The sequence below is a fragment of the Urocitellus parryii genome, chromosome 12 (genome assembly GCF_045843805.1).
Source record: "Urocitellus parryii isolate mUroPar1 chromosome 12, mUroPar1.hap1, whole genome shotgun sequence".
Lineage (NCBI taxonomy): Eukaryota > Metazoa > Chordata > Mammalia > Rodentia > Sciuridae > Urocitellus > Urocitellus parryii.
The window spans coordinates 81,369,374-81,388,515 of record NC_135542.1 but is presented as its reverse complement, the minus strand read 5'-3'; the positions used below and the strand labels follow the sequence as shown (position 1 = coordinate 81,388,515).

At 39.8% G+C, this 19,142-nt stretch overlaps 1 protein-coding gene across 2 annotated transcripts in view; it reads left to right on the top strand.

Annotated features, from left to right (window-relative positions):
* The first annotated feature begins 11,245 nt into the window (after positions 1-11,245).
* The window catches only part of Xpo1 (exportin 1), a 40,929-nt gene continuing 33,032 nt past the window's right edge, over positions 11,246-19,142 (top strand). The window contains exons 1-2 of one of the 2 annotated variants that reach the window (XM_026387169.2): positions 11,246-11,426; positions 14,816-14,947. In XM_026387169.2, coding sequence (XP_026242954.1) covers positions 14,822-14,947 — 126 coding nt within the window. In that variant the 5' untranslated portion in view covers positions 11,246-11,426; positions 14,816-14,821. Of the gene's footprint in view, positions 11,427-14,367; positions 14,530-14,815; positions 14,948-19,142 lie in introns of those variants that run through there. The other variant, XM_026387170.2, reaches the window with a different exon arrangement.

Below are 19,142 nucleotides of genomic sequence, written 5' to 3'. Positions count from 1 at the left end.
GAGAAAGAAGTGTTGTTTGTCTTGGTGTAAACAATCTGGAAAGAAAAGGCTGTATGGTGCATTTGTGATGAGTGTAGAAATTATATTTAGATTCTACAAAAAATCTATTGTGAGTCAGACACTGTGGTGCACACCTGTAATACCAGCCACTGTGGAAACTGAGGCAGGAGTATCATAAGTTCAAGGCCAGTCTGGGCAACTTAGCAAGAAACTGTCTCAAAATAAAAATTAAAAAGAAGACCAGGGGGCCTGGCATTGGGGCTCAGAGTGCTCACCTAGCACGTGCAAAGCCTTGGGTTTGATCCTCAGCACCACACAAAAGTAAAATAAAATAAAGGTATTGTGTAACTACAACTAAAAAATAAATATTAAAAAAAAAAAGAACACCTGGGGATGTAGCTTAGTGACAAAGCAATTGCCTGGCATGTGTGAGGACCTGGAGTTGATCCCTAAGACTGAAAAAAAAAAAAAAAAAAAAAGAGTGATCCAATTATTATTCATTTGAAAATCTTCAGATTTTGGTTACATTACAAATAGAGTATATTGGCAAATCATGCTAGATCATTCTTCAAAAGTTATTTTTCCCCCATAAAAGTGAAATTACTGGGTATACCCTGAAGTCTGAGATGATAGACTATTCTTAAGAACATATTCCATGAATTGTTACAATTTTCAAAAAATGTCTGAGCAAATGTAGTACCTGTTATTGAAATAAATCTCTTGCTTTTCAACATTTCTCTGTTTAAAGATAAATAAATAAATATTAAATAAATTAAATAAATAAATATTAAATAAATAAGCAGCTAAATTCTAGGGTGTATGTTAACTCTTTTTCTCTTGAATATATATATGTGTGTGTGTACTCTTGAAAAATATATATATTCTTTTGAATATGTATAGATATATTTTTATTTTATTTTATTTTTTTGATACAGGGGATTGAACCCAGAGGGACTTAACCACTGAGCCACATCCCTAGTCCTTTTTATTTTTTATTTTGCCACAGGGTCTCACTAAGTACTTAGGGCTTTGCTAAGGTGCTGAGGCTGGTCTTGAATTTCCAATCCTCCTGTCTCAACTTTCTGAACCTATGGGACTACATGTGTGAGCCACTGCACCCAACCTCTGGAATATAATACACACACACACATGTATATATATATATATATTTTTTTTTTTTGGGGGGGGGGGTACCAGGGATTGAACTCTGGCATGCAACCACTGAGCCACATACCCAGCCCTGTTTTGTATTTTATTTAAAGACAGGGTCTCACTTAGTTGCTTAGTGCCTCACTTTTGCTGAGGCTGGCTTTGAACTCGCCATCCTCCTGTCTCAGGTTCCTGAGCTGATGGGATTACAGGTATATACTACAGTGCCCAGCTCTCTGGAATGTATTTTAAGAGAACCTGAAAGTTTCCAATTTGGCCAGGCTATACTGAAGCTTTTTAAAAAAATTATCCCATTATACCTATATGTGCCAATCTATTCAGGAAATGGTATTTCTCTTTCTTTTCTTTCCCCAATATTCTGGAATTTTTATCCAAATAAAAAGAATAAAGGTGCTGGGATTGTGGCTCAGCGGTAGAGCACTCTGCCTAGCATGGGCGGGACCTGGGTTCTAGTCTCAGCACCACATAAAAATAAAGGGATTGTGTTGTGTCCATCTACAAAAAAGATTCTTTAAAAAAATAAATAAATAAAAACGAAAGAGTTCATTCTTTCTAGGAAACTTCCTTATACTTTAGTCATTCATTTACTCTATCTTTCTATCTATCTATTTACTTATTTATTTAATGTTTTGATACCAGGGATTGAACCCAGGGGTGCTTAGCCACTGAGCCTTATTCCCAGCCCTTATTTATATTTTAGAGACAGGTTCTCACTGAGTTGCTTAGGGCCTTGCTAAACTGCTGAGGCTGGGTTTGAACAAGATCCTCCTGCCTCAGCCTTCGGAGTCACAGGGATTATAGCTGTGCGCCACCACGCCTGTACTATCATTTACTTTATTTATTTATTAATTTGTATAAGGGTATCCTTATATTCTTCTTACTTTATTTTCAACTACCTTAACTTTCTGTATCCATTTCTGCATATTAACATGGCAATAATTATAATTCCTACCTAATTGGATTGTTGTGAAAATTAAATGATTAAATATCACAAATTACATAGAAAAGTTTCTGGCAAATAGTAAGAGTAAATGTTAGCCACTATGACAGTTTCCATTTTGATTATTACCTTCATCTTGTGATCTGTCTGGGCTTACGGTCTATTGCTGTTTGATCTGTCATTCTGAGTAAGCATGTAGAAATCAATTCAAAAGGGTTTATAGATAATACCACCTAAAGGCAAAATGATGTACTAAGATTTTGCAAAAAATGTATTTATGATGCTAATTCAATTTCTTCAGAGAGGGATTTCTTATGCTCAAGAAGTGCATTTTAAAACTTCTCCTAGCAGGAGAGAATTATAAAATACAGAGTACCTAAAAATAACATATTTTTTAGTGAGCCCAGTACAAACTTACACATACCATGCTCTGAACTTTAATTTTTTGGTCTCCTCAATTCAAATTCTTAAAGAATCTCTGTCCTTATCCTACCCCAACAGATATCACAGTGACATAATCTAGTGCCTCCTTACCCAAAGTGTGGTCCATGTACTATTGACATCAACATCATCTGGAAGTTGGTTAAAGATAGAGAATTTGCTGGGGACAGTAGCACATGCCTGTAATCCTAGCAACTCAGGAGGCTGAGGCAAGAGGATTGCAAATTTGATGCCAGCTTCAGCAATTTAGTGAGACCTCGATTCAAAATGAAAAAATAAAAAGGGTTGATCATGCGGCTGGGGTTGTGGCTCAGCAGTAGAGTGCTTGCCTAGCACATGCAAGGCCCTGGGTTCGGTCCTCAGCACCACATAAAAATAAATAAATAAAGATATTGTGTCCAACTAAAAAATAAATATTAAAAAAAGGGGGGGGGTTGGGCATGTAGCTCAGTGGTAGAGTACTCTGGGTTCAATCCCTAGTACTGAAACAAAGCAAAACAAAAAAAACCCAAAAAGCAGAATTTGGGGCCTGCTCCAGACCTACCAAATCAGAATGTGCATTTCCATAGGCTTTCAGGCTCTTCCTATTTACAATAAGGTTTGAATAGCACTAATCTTGTTGAGAGGCAGCTTTCTTTCTCTTCCCCTACCCCCTGTAGAGGACCAGGATAACTTCAAGCATTTTATTTCTCAATCTCTGCACTACTGACATTTGGGTTGAATAATTTTTTGCTCTAAGGGTTGTCCTGTTCATTGTAAAATGTGTTTGCAGCATCCCTGGTCTCTACCCATTAAATGGCCAGTTGTGACAACCTTAAAGATCTTGGGCTGGGGATATAGCTCAGTTGATAGAATGTCAGGTGCATATGCACAAGGCCCTGGGTTCAATCCCCAGCACCACACACAAAAACAATAAAAGGTCTCCAAGTTAGCCACTAAGTTTCTTTTTAGTATTGCCTTGACCTTTTACCTACCTGTAATGTGCTCTATTTGTGCTTTATTGATGCTATTTTGTGAGATAATCCTTGATTATTAATGTCTCATATGGGGGCAAAATTACCAACTGTTGAGAACTACTGAAACAGATCACTGTTTTTTTTTAGCTAACTTTGTTACATCCTTTATTTCTTCTAGAGTCAGGTTGCCTAATAGAACAGCTTCTATCATTATAATCTATTTTGTTCATTATGAGAATAAGATTTTGAAACATGATATTGATAAAATTCTACTAAAATTTGAGAATAAATTTCTACTACTCTTTTTTTTTTTTTTTTTTTTTTTGGTACTGAGGATTGAACTCAGGGGCACTTGACCACTGAGCCACATCCTCAGCCCAATTTTTGTATTTTTTTAGAGACAGGGTTTCACTGAGGGTGTCACTGAGTTGCTTAGCACCTTGCTAAATTGCTGACTCTGGCTATGAAGTCATGGTCCTCTTGCCTGCACCTCCCAAGCCGCTGGGATTACAGGTATGCCCCATGTACCCAGCTACTCTTTCTTCATGGTCCTAGGAATTGAATCCAGGAATGCCCTACCACTGAACTATATTTCCAGTCCTTATTTATTTTTATTTTGAGACAAGTCTCATTAAGGTATCCAGGCTGGTTTTGAATTTGTGATCCTCCTTAGTTTCCCCTGCAATACTCTTGTCTGCTTTTTAAGCTTGGTGGTATACCTGAATCTCTTCTCTTAATCAACTAGAGCAGCAGATAGACAGTACAATACAGGGCAGAGTCAGACAGACCTAGTAAGTGGTGAAAATAAAAGAAAGTATAACCAACTTTGTTTAGAGTGGCATCTAGTTGCTTTTCTGCTTTTGTTCAATCATAGTGCCACAGAATTTTATCTAGTAGCATTTCCTCATTAGTATTAATTTCTAGGGGTTCATATGATTAGAAAAGCTAAAAAAAGATCTGGGCTCCATGGCAAATGCCTATAAATCCAGTAACTTGGGAGGCTGAGGAAAGAGGATAACTAGTTTAAGCCAGCCTCAGAAATTTGGAGACACCTGTCTCAAAACAAAAATTAAAAACAACTGGTATGTAGCTCAGTGGCAAAGTGCCCCTGAAAGAAAAAAGGAAAGAGAGGAAGTGGGGCCAGGAGGAAGAACGGAAAGAGGAAAGACAAAGCCTTTACAATGAAATATGGTAAACCCCTACTTTCTCTGCCTCCCACTTGGCCCTCTCACTGTCTGACTTCATCTTCCTCTTCAGTGACTCTGATCACAACTGGCCTACTTGGTGTTCTTAAATACACAGTGGTGTAATGGCAAATGCTTACCAAGAGGTACTCAGGGGAAAATATCCTGACATTTAGTTGACTTCCATGGTATATGTAATCCCACCAAGTGACCAATGTCACAAATTGTGAAATTGTGAAGAGATAAAGAAGTAACATATCATTATATCCTATTTCTTGTGTTTGTGTGTGTGTGTGTGTGGGGGGGTATACTGGCACTTAACCACTGAGCCACATTCCCAGCCCTTTTTTATATTGTTTAAAAATATTTTTAGTTATAAATGAACATAACACCTCTATTTTATTTACTCATCTTCATGTGGTGAAGATTGAACCCAGTGCCCCATTTGTGTGAGGCAAGCACTCCATCACTGAGCCACAACCCCAGCCCTTATTTTTTATTTTGAGACAAGTTCTTACCAAGTTGCTCAGGGCCTCGCTAAATTGCTGAGGCTAGCTTTGAACTTGTGATCCTGCCTCAGTCTCTTGAGCCACTGAGATTACAGTGTGTACTTGGCTCATATCCTGTTTCTATCAAGCAGATATCATTGATATAAGTAACCTTAAGAGCACAGATAATAGTAAAGTATAATAACATAATAAGGAAGTCATGAGTTGTGTGTTTTTGTTTTTGTGGGATGGGGATGGAACTCAGTGGTGTTCTACCAATGAACTACACTCCCAGCCTTTTTTCTTCTTTATTTTGTGATAGGATCTCCCTAAGTTGCTGAGGGTGGCTTGGAACTTGACTTCTTCCTATCTCAGCCTCCCAAGTAACTGGGATTATAGGTGTGAGCCACTGTGCCTAGCTACCTTTGTTTTAAATACAATTTAATAGTACATTTGTGTGTGTGAGGGGGGTGGGGGGAGAGAGAGAGAGATATGCTAGGGCTTGAACCCAAAGCTTTACATGTATTACACAAGTACACTATCACTGAGAAACATCCCCAGTTCCTTATAGTTCTTTATTTGTTACTTTCTACAGTCTTAACTAGAATTGCATCTACCTTTACACTTCCTGTTCCACTACCCTGATCCACTTCTTACCTTAGCACTTATCACCATGCAACATACTATTTCTTATTTATGTTATTTACTTCTGGTGTCCTCCATTTGAGTCAAATTCAATGAAATTTAGTTTTTTTTAAATATATTTTTTAGTTATAGGTGGAGACAATATCTTTATTTTTTATTTTATGTAGTGCTGAGGATCGAACCCGGTGCCTTATGCATGCTAAGCAAGCACTCTACCTCTGAACCACAACCCCAGTCCAGAAATTTGGAATGTTTGTAGGATTTGTTTCCCCTGGAAACATCAGTACTTAGAAAAGTGACCAGTAAATGGGGGGCTCTCAATATTATTTTGAGTAAATGGATGTGTCATCTCTTCATCTATTTTATTTCCTTTTCTGTTTTCACTGCCTAATACATAATGGAATATTTTTCTGTAAGAAGTGGCATTCTTCCAATCTATAGGTACAAACTTCACCTTTCCAACTATAAATCAAAATGGACATGTTGGGCACAGGAGTACATACCTGTAATTCCAGCAATTTGGAGGCTGAGCCTTGGCAATTTAGAGACCCCGTCTGTAATCCCAGTGGCTCAGGTGGCTGAGACAGGAGGATTGTGAGTTAAAACCAGTCTCAGCAAAATCGAGGCGCTAAGCAACTCAGTGAGACCCTATCTCTAAATAAAATATAAAATAGGGCTGGGGATGTGACTCAGTGATTAAGTGCCCCTGAGTTCAATCCTTGTTTCCAAAAATATATATAAATAAATAAAATAAAATAAATAAAAATAAAAAAGGGTTGGACAAAGTTAAGTGATAAAGTACTCCTGGGTTTGAGCCCCAATACCCGCCGCCAAATTGTAATGAACTGAATGTTTGTGTCCCCTGCTGAATCTATATGTTGAAATCCTACCTCTTTCTCCAATATAACAGCATTAGGAAGTATTAGGAGGTAGGACTTGGGGAGAGTGATTTTGTCTTGAGAATGTCTTTTTTTTTTTTTTTAATTTTTTTTTTTTTTTTTTTTTTTTTAAGGAGAGAGAGAGAGAGGAGAGAGGAGAAAGAGAGAGAGAGAATTTTTAGTATTTATTTTTTAGTTCTCTGCGGACACAACATCTTTGTTGGTATGTGGTACTGAGGATCGAACCCGGGCCGCACGCATGCCAGGTGAGCGCGCTACCGCTTGAGCCACATCCCCAGCCCTCACATATTATTTTTAAATTAAAAATAATTTTTAGGGCTGGAGTTGGGGCTCAGTGGCAAAGCGCTCGCCTTGCATATGTGAGGCACTGGGTTTGATCCTCAGCACCACATAAAAATAGGTAAACAAAAATAGAGATATTGTGTCCATGTATAACTTAAAAAAATAATAGTTTTTAAAAACAGAAAAAGGTAACAAGTGGATAAAAGGAATTTATAGGTTTCTTTTTCTTTTATTTTTGATGAGCATTACCATTTTGGAAGATAACATGAACTACCAGCCAGGTACAATGGCAAATGCCTGTAATCCTAGTGAGTCTGGAGACTGAGGCAGGAGGATGGCAAATTTGAGGTCAACGTGGGAAACTTAATGAGACCCTACCTCAAATTAAAAAAGGGCCTGGGTACGGAGCTCAATGAAAAATCATCCTTGGGTTCAATTCCCTTTATTCCCTGTCCCCACAAAAAAGAGAAAAAGAAGAAAATAATTGTGGGTAAAGTGGGCTTGCATATACATGTATGAAATGGGGAGAGACACAGAGGGAACGGGGGGGGGCGCGGGGGGGGGGAGAGAGAGAGAGAGAGAGAGAGAGAGAGAGAGAGAGAGATGCAAAATAATAACTATCTTTTAGGACTGTGAAGAATTCAATAAGAACATTGTATAAAAGGTCTCCTACTAGATGGTAGGCAGGAACTCAATACAATTTGCTTACCCATATTCTATCTCAAAGTTCCAAATCTGTTTGCTTTCAAGGAATGAAGGCAATGAAAAAGACACACAGACTTGTGTTCTAAATTTGATCCTGAAAATACAGTGATCAAATATCTGCCCCATCACTTTTTTTTTCTTTCTTTCTTTTTTTTTTTTGTGCTGTTGGGGATCAAACCCAGGGCGTTGTGCATGGGAGGCAAGCACTCTACCAACTGAGTTATATTCCCAGCTCCTTGTCACTTCTTTTTACAGTTGCTAATAAGTTTATATGCAATACTTCAATTTAGCTAATTCTAGGCAAAATGGATGGATCAAATATTTGCAACCAATTTACTAAAGTTAGAAAGAGATGTCTGGGGGTGTATGATTTAAAGATGGCCTAAAAAGTCAAAGGGCTGGGGTTGTAGCTCAGTGGTAGAGCACTTGCCTAGCATGTGTGAGGCACTGGGTTCGATTCTCAGCACCACATATAAATAAATAAATAAATAGAATAAAAGTCTATCAACAACTAAAAATTATTTTTTAAAAAAAGTCAAAGAAGGGGATTGCAAACTGAGACTGTTTGACTTTTATAATCTATGTGTTGCTTCAATGGGTTATATTGCTCCTTCACATCCATTTGATCTTTAACTCCAACTTGTGAAACAGGCATGAAGGATACCAATCCCATATAAACCATAAGAGGGAACCCGACACCCAAAGAGGTAGCAGTGACTTGTCCCACATCACCCTTTGAGCAAAGCCAGGTCTTACTCCCAGTTTTTTTTTTTTTTTGTACTGGATATTGAACCCAGGGGTGCTTTGGCACTGCGCTACATCTCAGCCCTTTTTATTTTTTCTTTAAAGACAGGGTATAAGTTCGCTGAACTGGCCTAAACTTGAGATACTCCTACCTCAGTCTCCTAAATCACTGGAATTACAGGTGTGTACCACTTTGGGCATGGGGGATTGAATCAGGGTGCTTAACCATTTAACCACATTCCTAGTCCTTTTTTTCATTTTGAGAATGAGGTCTTGCTAAGTTGCTTACAGCCTTGCTAAAAGGCTGAGGCTGGCCTCAAACTTGAAATCTTCCTGGTTAGCTTCCCAAATTGCTGGGGTTACAGAAGTGGGCCACCCGTGGCCCAGTTGGTTTTCAGTCCCACTGTTCTGCCATCCAAAAACCCGGTGTGGCTTGGTCCAAGGGCTAAAAATGTGGGGGACTTGTGTCCTATTTTAAAAAAACTCTTGGATTTTCTGGTTAGAAGAATATAAGTATTTCAAATGACCAGTGTATATCATATATATTATATATTATAGTTTGATATTACTCAGTCAATAAATAAAAATCTTAAATCTGAAAGCCAATCATTATCTTTTAAATACATCTAAGCATTGAGTTGTCACTAGGTTTTTCTTTATTGGAGGGAGAGGGAGTTATCCTTAAGTGGCGCTTCCATATTAATTGTACACTGAGTGAGGATTTGCTGAAGAAAATTGTGTTGCTTTTATAAGCCATTTGTCTGCCTCTTGGTGGCACAATGGGCCTAGTAAATTTTGGTGGGCAGCTTGCTCTGTCTTTTCTTTCAATATTTATTTTTTAGTTGTAGTTGTACACAATACCTTAACTTTACTTATTTTTAATAATACTTTACTTATTTTTACATGGTTCTGAGGCTTGAACTCAGGGCCTCACATGTGCTAGGCATAAGCAAATGCTCTACTGCTGAGCCAACCCCAGCCCAGCCCCCCAGCACAGCTGCTTGCTCTTTCTTCTCTTTTTTAGTTTAAGGACCTTTATTTTATTCATTTACTTATATGAGGTATTGAGAATCGAACACATACTAGGCAAGTGCTCTGCCACTGAGCCACAACCCCAGCGCAGCTTGCTGTTTCTTAAGAACAATCTGTAAAGCTGATTTGGAGGACACTTGGGGACAAACAAGAGGCAATCATGTGAAAGCGTGACTTTCAGAGAAAATACTATTTGGTAAGATCAGTATGTGAAGGGCAGCTAGACTTTAAAGAAAAAAGTGTGGCCGATCAAGGGCACCAAGTGGGACTTATTTAGAATACAAACTCAACCAGAGAAAACTCGAGTTACAGTGTTTCGGTTTTTAGGAATAGTTAAGTGTCTAAACTACCAAATCTTTCCCAGGACTCTTGAGATCACGAGTCGCCAAGATTGCATATCCCGCAGCACACCGCCAACCTTATTCCTGGGAATTCTCATCTTAAATTCCTGGGCCCCAAACCCTGGCTTCGGAAATGAGTTCTGGGGCCTACAATCAGCCTCGGAAGTATCCTTTTCACACTTTTCTCCCCCTCTATCCCCTCCCCGCATTTACAACTGGGTGTGCCCTCCCTTTTCCGAGGCAGCCCCCATCCCAGGGGCGGGTCCTGGTCCTGGCGGGCTCAGGTCTCTGCAGGTTGGCGGGAGCCGACGGGGGCGGGCCGGAGCGGGTCTGAGTAAAAGCCCCGCGAACGCCGCCGCGCGCTGAGCTCCGCGCTCAAACTCGCGCCGCCACCAGTTCACTAGCGGCGCCCCACCCTCCTCGTCACCAAAGGCGTCCAACCAATGAGCGGGCGGGAAAAGCCTGGCCAGCGAGCCAAGCACCGGGAGGGGGTAAGGCGGCAGGGGGAAGGGAAATCGAGGGCGGGCCGCATTTGATTGACAGCGCGCTCGAGCCAATCCTCCAGGAGGCTTCTCTTCGCTCCCTTCTCCGCTCGGCTCAGTTCTTGGTCCCACCTCCTCCACCCAGCTCCTCACTCCTTTTTGACCCACCCCACTTCCCCTCCCCCACTCTGCGGGCAAATCGCTGCTGAAAAGAGGCGGGGGCCGAAGCAGCAGGCTCGTGTGGAGCTTTGAGGACGGATTGACAGTCATTGCAACCAATAAGATATAGGCTGATGGCGCGGCTGTGGCTGGAGTCGGCCAATGGGCAGGCAGGCTGGGGGCGGAGGCCCAGGTTCCAAACGCTCCGCGGCGCCATGGGCTGAAAACTCAACCGAGATGGAATCTCCCAGTCTGAACCGGTTTCAACCGGTTCCGAGTTTGAGGCACTAGGAGGAGGGGGAGAAGCGGCTGCAGCGGCCGCGGCAGGAGCAGCGGGAGCTACAGCATCAGCAAGAGCAACAGTAGCTACAGCCCCGGCGGCGGTGCTTGTTCCAGTCTTTGCTGCTGCAGTCCGTGCAACCACCCAGAGGGGGAGGGGGGAACCACCAGTCGCTGAGGAGCAAGAGAAGGGGGGAAAGTTTAGGCGAGCCGGGGTGGGGGGGCCCAGCGCCGGAGCCGCGTGAGAGTAGGAGCCGTGTTTTGGTAGGGGGAGTCGGACTGCAACTGGCAGCAGAGCGTTTCCCCCGACCGTGTGGACTCTACACCCCCTACTCCTGCCGCTTCTGCTGCCGCCTGTGGCTGGAGGGTCCCCCTGGGGCTGAATCTTTGGGACTTGACCCCGTTCCCCTCCCCCTTTGCTCACTCCCCAGCCGGGCGGGAGCATTTATTCCTCAGATTAATTCCCCTTTTTTTGGGGGGGCGGGTGGGTGTGTTGGGGGGAGGTGTCCCTGGAATAGTAAATATTGAGCTTTTTTGCCCTTCTCTCCGTTTTTTAATTTCCTTTTTTTAAGGTGGGAAAACTGAAACCCACCTTGATTTCCTCCCCTTTTCCCCTTCCCCACCTTCCCTCGCCCTAAACCCCGACAAGGAAGGAAGAAGCAGTTGGTTCAATTTCTGGGTAAGTCGACTGTGTCTTCAGGGCCGAGGGTCGGGCGGCGGCGCGGCCGGGCGGGAGAAGGCCGGCGTGGGGCGCGGTGGCGGCCGCGGGAGGCAAGCCCGGGAGGCGGCGGCGGCGGCGGGCGCGACGGGCCCACGGCGGAGCCTGCGATTGAATGGAGACGCTTCTGCCGCTGGGGGATGGAGGCGGGGAGGCGGCCGCGGGAGGGGAGCGCTTGCTGGGTCATTCGAGTGTGAGGGTGGCGGTGGAGGAAAGCAAGGAGCGCGGTAGTGAAGCGAGGCCCCGCGAGGCGGTGGAAGGGCTTCCCCGACCCATTGGGCTAGGCAGAAGTTGGGGTGATTTGGAAACATCTCAGTAAATTATGAGGAGTGGAAGTTTCCAGAAATATTTAGTGCAGCAGCATTGAAACGTCCGCCTGCATCACGTGGCCCCCTCGGTGGAGAGCTTGGGATGGGGGAGGGAGGGGCTGCCTAGTCCGTGCTCCTTCTGCAAGAAAACTCTATAAAGATTTCTTGATTTTTTTTTTTTTTTTTGCAAAGTAGGATGAGAAGTAGGAAAGATTAGTTAATTTCTCAGGGATCTGCAAATGGGGTTCCGAGTTGTAGTTCTTTTCGGGGATTTGAATGTTTTAAGTTGGTCGAATCACTGAGACTGCTAGCAGTGTACAGTAGATGATGCCCTGATTCTCCTTCATTCGGATGTCTCTTGAGTTTGGGGTGGAGGGGTGGAAATGGTGTAGTAGAAGAAGCATTAATTACATGCCCAGCCCGGCCGCCTGTGATCACGCAGAGGCCGTGCTACAGAGAGAATGGGGCAGTGAACTTAAGGCGACTGGTCTAAATGCCTCCTCCGAGTATGGGCGGGGTGAGTGCGTGCTCCTGTGTGCTATAGTTAGAAGTGCTGCAAATCGGTTCGAGTGGGAAGCGAGGGGAGGGCGGGCCCTAGTGAGGTGTGTTTCTCTTGAATGAAGCAGGCGATTGCCCACACACCTGAGTAGCAGTCTTTTGCCTTGTAGCGACTTGTTTTTTCACATACTGTGAAGTTACCATTAAGCAACGGTTGTGATATTTTTCTGGTTTGGGGGTGGGAACTGGTACTGTGTAGTTGTTGCCTGTTCAGATAGAAGTGGCAGTGAAGGTATTTTGGTAATTGCTTCCTAGCTAGAGTCACCGCATTGCTGGATAATCCTTTAGAATGTGCAGTCCGGTGAGTGGATTTTAGGTTGAAAGGATCCAACGAAAAAGCGTGTGTGCTTACACCTCTCCCGGTTTTGCTGTCTGCCTGATTGTATATCTTAAGCATGTGGACACTGATGGTAGTGGAAAGAATGTTTTGGAAAAGGTTTGATTTGGGGGTACTAAATGCTTGGCATTGACCACAAAGCCGCCATTTCTGTACTACATATAGTTCAAGAATAGGTAGGTCATTTTGAAGATAATCACTAGTTCTGAGGATTGCAAACTACTACTGTATTTAAACGCTTCTATTCTAAACCTAATTTTTCATTTGAAAACTCTAGCAAGAAAAACTCTTAAGAACAATGTACTTGAAAGTAACTTTTATGCAGTCTATTAATCCTTTTTTGTTTGGAATATAAATTATGACAAGTAGGTGAAAAGTTTAATTTTTAACCAAAAAATCGAAACTTGATGTGTAGGTAGATCTTGGTGCTTATTGGACTTTCGTTTTAAGCTTTAATTTTTGAGGTTTTATTCTTAAAATTAAGGCACTTGATAGTAGAGATAATTATATGTGTTTTTTTTGTGGAATATACATTTTGTTAGTACTAAGATCTAAAGTGTTTTGTTTGACAGGTATTTTGCTGCTTAAAAACTCTAAACATTATAGAAAATTTTGAAGTTTTATCATTTACAAATTGTCAATAATGGACTAAAATACTTTGAAGGATTGGAAAAAACCCATGTACTCAATTTCTTGTCTTTTACATTACATTGTGTAATGTAGGTATATTTTACAATATCTCTAACCTAGGTGACTCATCTTTTGGACTTCTAATTTATTGTAATTGACATTTGATACTGACATAATTTTTAAGACATTTATGCTAAAATTGAAATCGCTGCTTTTGTTAAGGACAGTTATCAACTACTGTAAATAGCCAATAAATAATTTTTCCTTTCAAACTAATTTGCCCAGACACAATGTAATCAAATTAACCACTCATTTCCTGATCCTAGAAGGGGAGAAGTGAAGGTGACTATCTGACTTTGTTCTAAACATTTAAGGGTTTTATAGATGGGTTTTAAGGTATTTTGTATCCTCTTTAATTGTATTCAAAATTGTGGCTTTATAAAATTTGGACTAGAACTATCATGTTTATGGTATCTTAATACCCTTCCCCCCAAAGGTTAAGGAACTATTGCCTCAACCAGTCTGATTTAAGTGGCACCTGTTAACTTTTTTTTTTGGTACTGTGGAACTCAGGACTTACCATGTGCTAGGCAAGCTGTCTACCATGAAGCTATATCCCCAGCCTTGAGTGGCATTGATTTTTGAAGGAAAAACAGGAAAGAATTTTGTAATTTTGGGCAACTAAAAATGTGAATATGTGCCAGTATCTTAGAGTAGAATCCTCTTAGAAGGATAACATTGCATATAAACCCCAGTAGGTTTTAGCCAATACATTCGAGTTAATTTACCACTTTGTCCTGTTGGTGACTACATGCCTGAAAAATTTTTTTTAAATCTAATTTTGGCCTATTGCATAGGACTTATTACATAGGAGTGCATATGTTCATAAGTGTAATTTTAATCCCCAAATTCATTGAAACATTTGAGTGTAGAAACTAATTCTTGAGGTTAAGAGAATTGTTAAAAAGATTTGTTGACACTTGTTACTGGTGATTTACAATAGGAAATCTTGTATGTTCATATTTAATGTTTATCATCGTCCTGTCTTTTCAGCATATCTTAAGAATTAAGATATTTGAAGGGAGCTTATACTGAGCTATCCTGAAGATCCTACTTAGAAGAAAAAAGCCATGTCTGCTAATCCATGCTTAAAAATTTGCCATCAAGACTTGTTAACTGTATCAATTTTTAGGGCTATAAAAGCCTAATAATGGATTCTCTTAAAAAATAGGTTAGCATACTTTATAAATGTTAGTAGTTTAGTAAAATTTTTCTGGGGTCTAAAACCACTAGGAAATTAATGGACCCTAATAACTAATGTAGTTGTGCATTAGCTAAGTTCAGCTTTTGTTACTTGGCTGTCATTAAAGGTTGTTTTGTGATAATAAGGTAGCTTCTAAAGTTTGCTATTTAAAATATTTAAGAATATGACTGAAGTAAACTTACTTTAGAAAGTTTTTTTTAAACTGATAATATTAATTTCATGGCCAGCTTCAGTTTTTTTTCTTTCCTTTCAGTAATCTATGCCAGCAATTATGACAATGTTAGCAGACCATGCAGCTCGTCAGCTGCTCGATTTCAGCCAAAAACTGGATATCAACCTTTTAGACAATGTGGTGAATTGCTTATACCATGGAGAAGGAGCCCAGGTAAAGTAGCTGACCAAAACTTAATTATTAAAATGTAACAAAGTTGATAGATAAATTATCAGTTTTTAAAAAGATACTCTACTTTTAATATGAATTTGGAATTGTATATTAACTGTAATGAGAATTTGGACTGGAGAAAGAGATTTCATATGTTTGATGGTTATGATAATTTGTAGACTATTATACTTACTATGTTGGTAACTTCAGAAATATTCACTATTATATATTAAAAGTTAGTTGGGCATGGTGGCACAGGCTGGTAGTGCCAACAACTTGGAGGCTGAGGCAGGAGGATGGAAAGTTCCAGACCAGCCTCATCAACTTATATGCTGTCAGTAAAGTAAAAAAAAAAAAAGTTATGTCGTGTGTATCTTTTGTGTGTATTAAGTTTGGAATGGGTGTGGTTATTCTGTTTTATTTTTTGTGGTCCTGGGGGTTGGACCCAGGCCCACAGGCATGCTAGGCAAGTGTGCCACCACTGAGCTGCATCCCCAGCCCTCTTGATTCTTTTATTTTTAAATATGAAATTGCAGAACTATTTCACAGGTGTTTAAAAAAGTTCAATAATGACCAAACATTTTCATATTAGTTGAATTTTGTGGAATGTAGTAATGTGGATAATTGTCTTAATATAAGCTGTGTTTTCATTAGTTCAAGGTTTTTTTTTTGTTTTTTTTTTTTTTTAATAGGTGAACTGGATATGCTGGGGCCTGTAATCCTAGCAACACCAAAGGCTGAGGCAGGAGGGTACATTTAGGGCAATCCTGGGCAATTTAGTGAGACTCTGTCTCAGAATAAAATTATAAAGGGCTGGGAATGTAGTTCAGTGATAGAATATCTTGGATTCAAATTCCAGTACCAAAAGTAGATATAAGTGAAACAGGCATTAAGTTTTTAAGTTGTATGATACAAACTAGTCAGTCAGTCATGAATTTTATGGAATGAACTATTTTTGAGTAAAATTTCTGCAGTTGTATCAAAAATCTTTAATGTGATATGACATAATATCTAACATTACAAGTTATGTTGCCAAAACATTCCTGGTTGAACAGTGTTTTGCTAGTAGATAGGAAGTTAGTTATATTGTCAAGATATTTGTATTTGTATAATTAAAAGACCCGGGGTGCTATCTTATTTTTTGGAAACTTGAAAAGTGGCTAAGTCGTTTCTTATAGGTAGCCCAAAAAGAATGATATGTAAACATTAAGCGATCATAATTATTTTGATTACCTTGTGAAATCCACAGTGCTGATATCACTATAATAAACAGAAACTTCAAAAAGGAAAAAGGTTGACTAATGTTCTAAAACTAGAAAAATGTATCCTGGAGTAATTTTGTGTTAGTCCAGGTTAATACTCCCAGGGACTTTTTGATAAGTATGTTTTACATCTCCAGAAGTGTTACTGAGAAACTAATAGTTGACTGTGTATTAAATTTATATATTTCTTATGCTATACATTCAACATGAGCTTAAAGCTTCATTTCTGCTAACATGGATGCATGTAAAGCAGCAGCTTTTGAAAGAGTATTAAAGTAAGTTTGAAAAACATGAAGTAAAGTTAGGTTCAACATCAAAGTCACTAATGGAAGCACTAGTCTATAGCAATTAGGAGGAAGAAAACCATTTACTTTCACATTGATTCAGTTGCTGATATCACTTAACCTTTGCTCTTTTGTGGGGGGATCAGGAATTGAACCCAGGGTACTAAACCACTGAGCCACATGCCTAGCTTTTTCTTTTTTACTTATTTATTTAATGTAATCTAATTAATTATTATTATTATTATTTAAATCTTATTTATTTATTTTTGTCTTTTTTGGAACTGGGGGTCGAACCCAGGGCTTTGCGAATGCAAGGCAGACTCTTTGCCACTGAGCTACATCCCAGCCCTAACTAATTATTTTGGGTGCCAGGGATTAAAATTGCACTCACGAGCACTTGACCACTGAGTCACATCCCCAGCTCTATTTAGTATTTTATTTAAAGGTAGGGTCTCACTGAGTTAAGCGTCTTCCCTTTGCTGAGGCTAGCTTTGAACTCATAATCCTCCTGCTTCAGCCTTGGGAGCTGCTGGGATTACATGTATGCACCACCATGCCTGGCTGTTTTTTATTGAGACAGGCTCTCACTATGTTGCTGCGGCCTTGACAAATTGCTGAGGCTGGCTTTGAATTTTCAGTCCTCCTGCCTCAGCCTCCTGAGCTGCTGGGATTACAGGTTTGTGCCACCAAGCCAAACACATCTTTGCTCTTTTTAACATCTAAAAGATGTTAAACTAATGGTAGTAGTGAGTTGTTGGGTTGTTTTTTTTTTTCCTTCTTTGTTTTTGGTATCCAGGATTGAACCCAGGGGCACCTAACCACCGAGCCACATCCCCAGCACTTTTTCCTATTTTATTTAGGGACAGGGTCTCACTAAGTTGCTGAAGTTGGCTTTGAATTTGTGATCCTCTTGCCTCAGCCTCCCAAGCAGCAGGGATTATACGAACTGCCATTATGCCTGGCATATTACTTTTTTAATATATTTAATTGTTGATGAACTTTTATTTATTTATTTATATGTGGTGCTGGGAAACAAACTCAGTGCCTCACACATGCCAGGCAAGTTCTACCACTGAGCCACAATCCCATCCCTGATAGTACTTTTTTTTTTTTTTTTTTTTAAATCTTTATTTGTTTTTACTTTTTTTTTAATGTGGTGCCTGTGATCTAACCCAGTACCTTATGCTCCCTAGGCAAGCACTTTACCATTGAGCCACAACCCCAGGCCCCCTCATACTATTTTTAATGTTTCATAATATTAAGAGATTTATGTTTTGTTGTATGCATATTTTAAATTTTTTTAAATTGTAGATGGATAGAATGCCTTTATTTTATTTGTTTCTATGTGGTGCTAAGGATCAAACCCAGTGCCTCAGGCATGCTGTTACTGAGCTACAGTTCTAGCCCCATTGTTTGTAAATTTTTTTATAAGGGCAGCAGCTTTCCATGACTTTTTTGCTTATGTTATACATAAGCAAGTGCCAAGTCAGTAGCATAAATAATCTGCAAACTATTATATAATAAATGAGGGAGCTGAGATTTAGAGCTTAATGCCATTTAAAAATTTCTTTTAGCCACTAATTGTCAAGTCTTTAAACTTCCAGGTCAGTTTAGTTTTCATATAACACCTCCTTGGGGATCTTATTCAAAAGCAAAAAGAGTTAGAGACCTTTAGTAGAAAGTATGTTTTTAGTATAGATGTTTTATTTGACATCCAGGAAGTTCTCTAGTCACTCCTATAGAGTCTCATTTGTATAACCTATCTTCCAAGAGATTGAAAAGTTAGTCATGATATGTAAAGCATAATTCATAGAAGTAAGTTCTTAGTACATAGAAGACACTGTAAAGGGTACATTTAGGAATAAGTGTAAAATATTTATCATGTTTTCGTTTCTTCAATTTATTTGCTAATGTCAAAATAAGTGCTAATAATGTGGCAACAAATTTATTGTGCTCAACTGTAGAATCCTAGTATTTTTTTCCAGGATGAAATGGCATGTGTGGGTGGGTGGAGTACGTACTAGGGAATGAACCCGGAGTTTCACACATTGCTAGGCAAGTGCTCTGCCAGCAGCAGAGCTATGTCACCAGCCCTCAAGGATGAAATAACTTTTAAAAAAATCTTCCCTTTTAGCCAGGTGCATTGGTGCTTTCCTGTAACTTAGTAAGACCTCAGCAACTTAGTGAGACCCCATCTCAAAAAGGACTGGGTATGTAGCCCAATAGTCAAGTGCCTCTGGGTTAATCCCCAGAACCACCATCACTACCACCACCCCCCAAAAAAAGATATTCCCTTTTAATTTGTAGACAGAATTTTTGCCTAGATAGGTAATTTAGTAAGATATTTAGCATTGTAATATTAGGATTGCCTTATTAAAAAGCATTTTTCTATTTTTAGTCAAGAAGATAATTGAGAAAAAGATGGAAGTGATAGATGTTTTCTGCAATATTGTGTTCTTTTAAGTATCTTGAACTCATTTAACCTATTGCTTAGCAACTAAAATGCTTTCACCCATTCAGTTAGTAGCACCGGAGATGTTTGATTTTCCTCCCTCTTCACTACAGTATACTTTTGTGTTTTTGTTGTTTAAACCCCTACTGGCATTTTAACATAATAAAAATATGTGAGGATGCAGGAATTAGGATAAAATA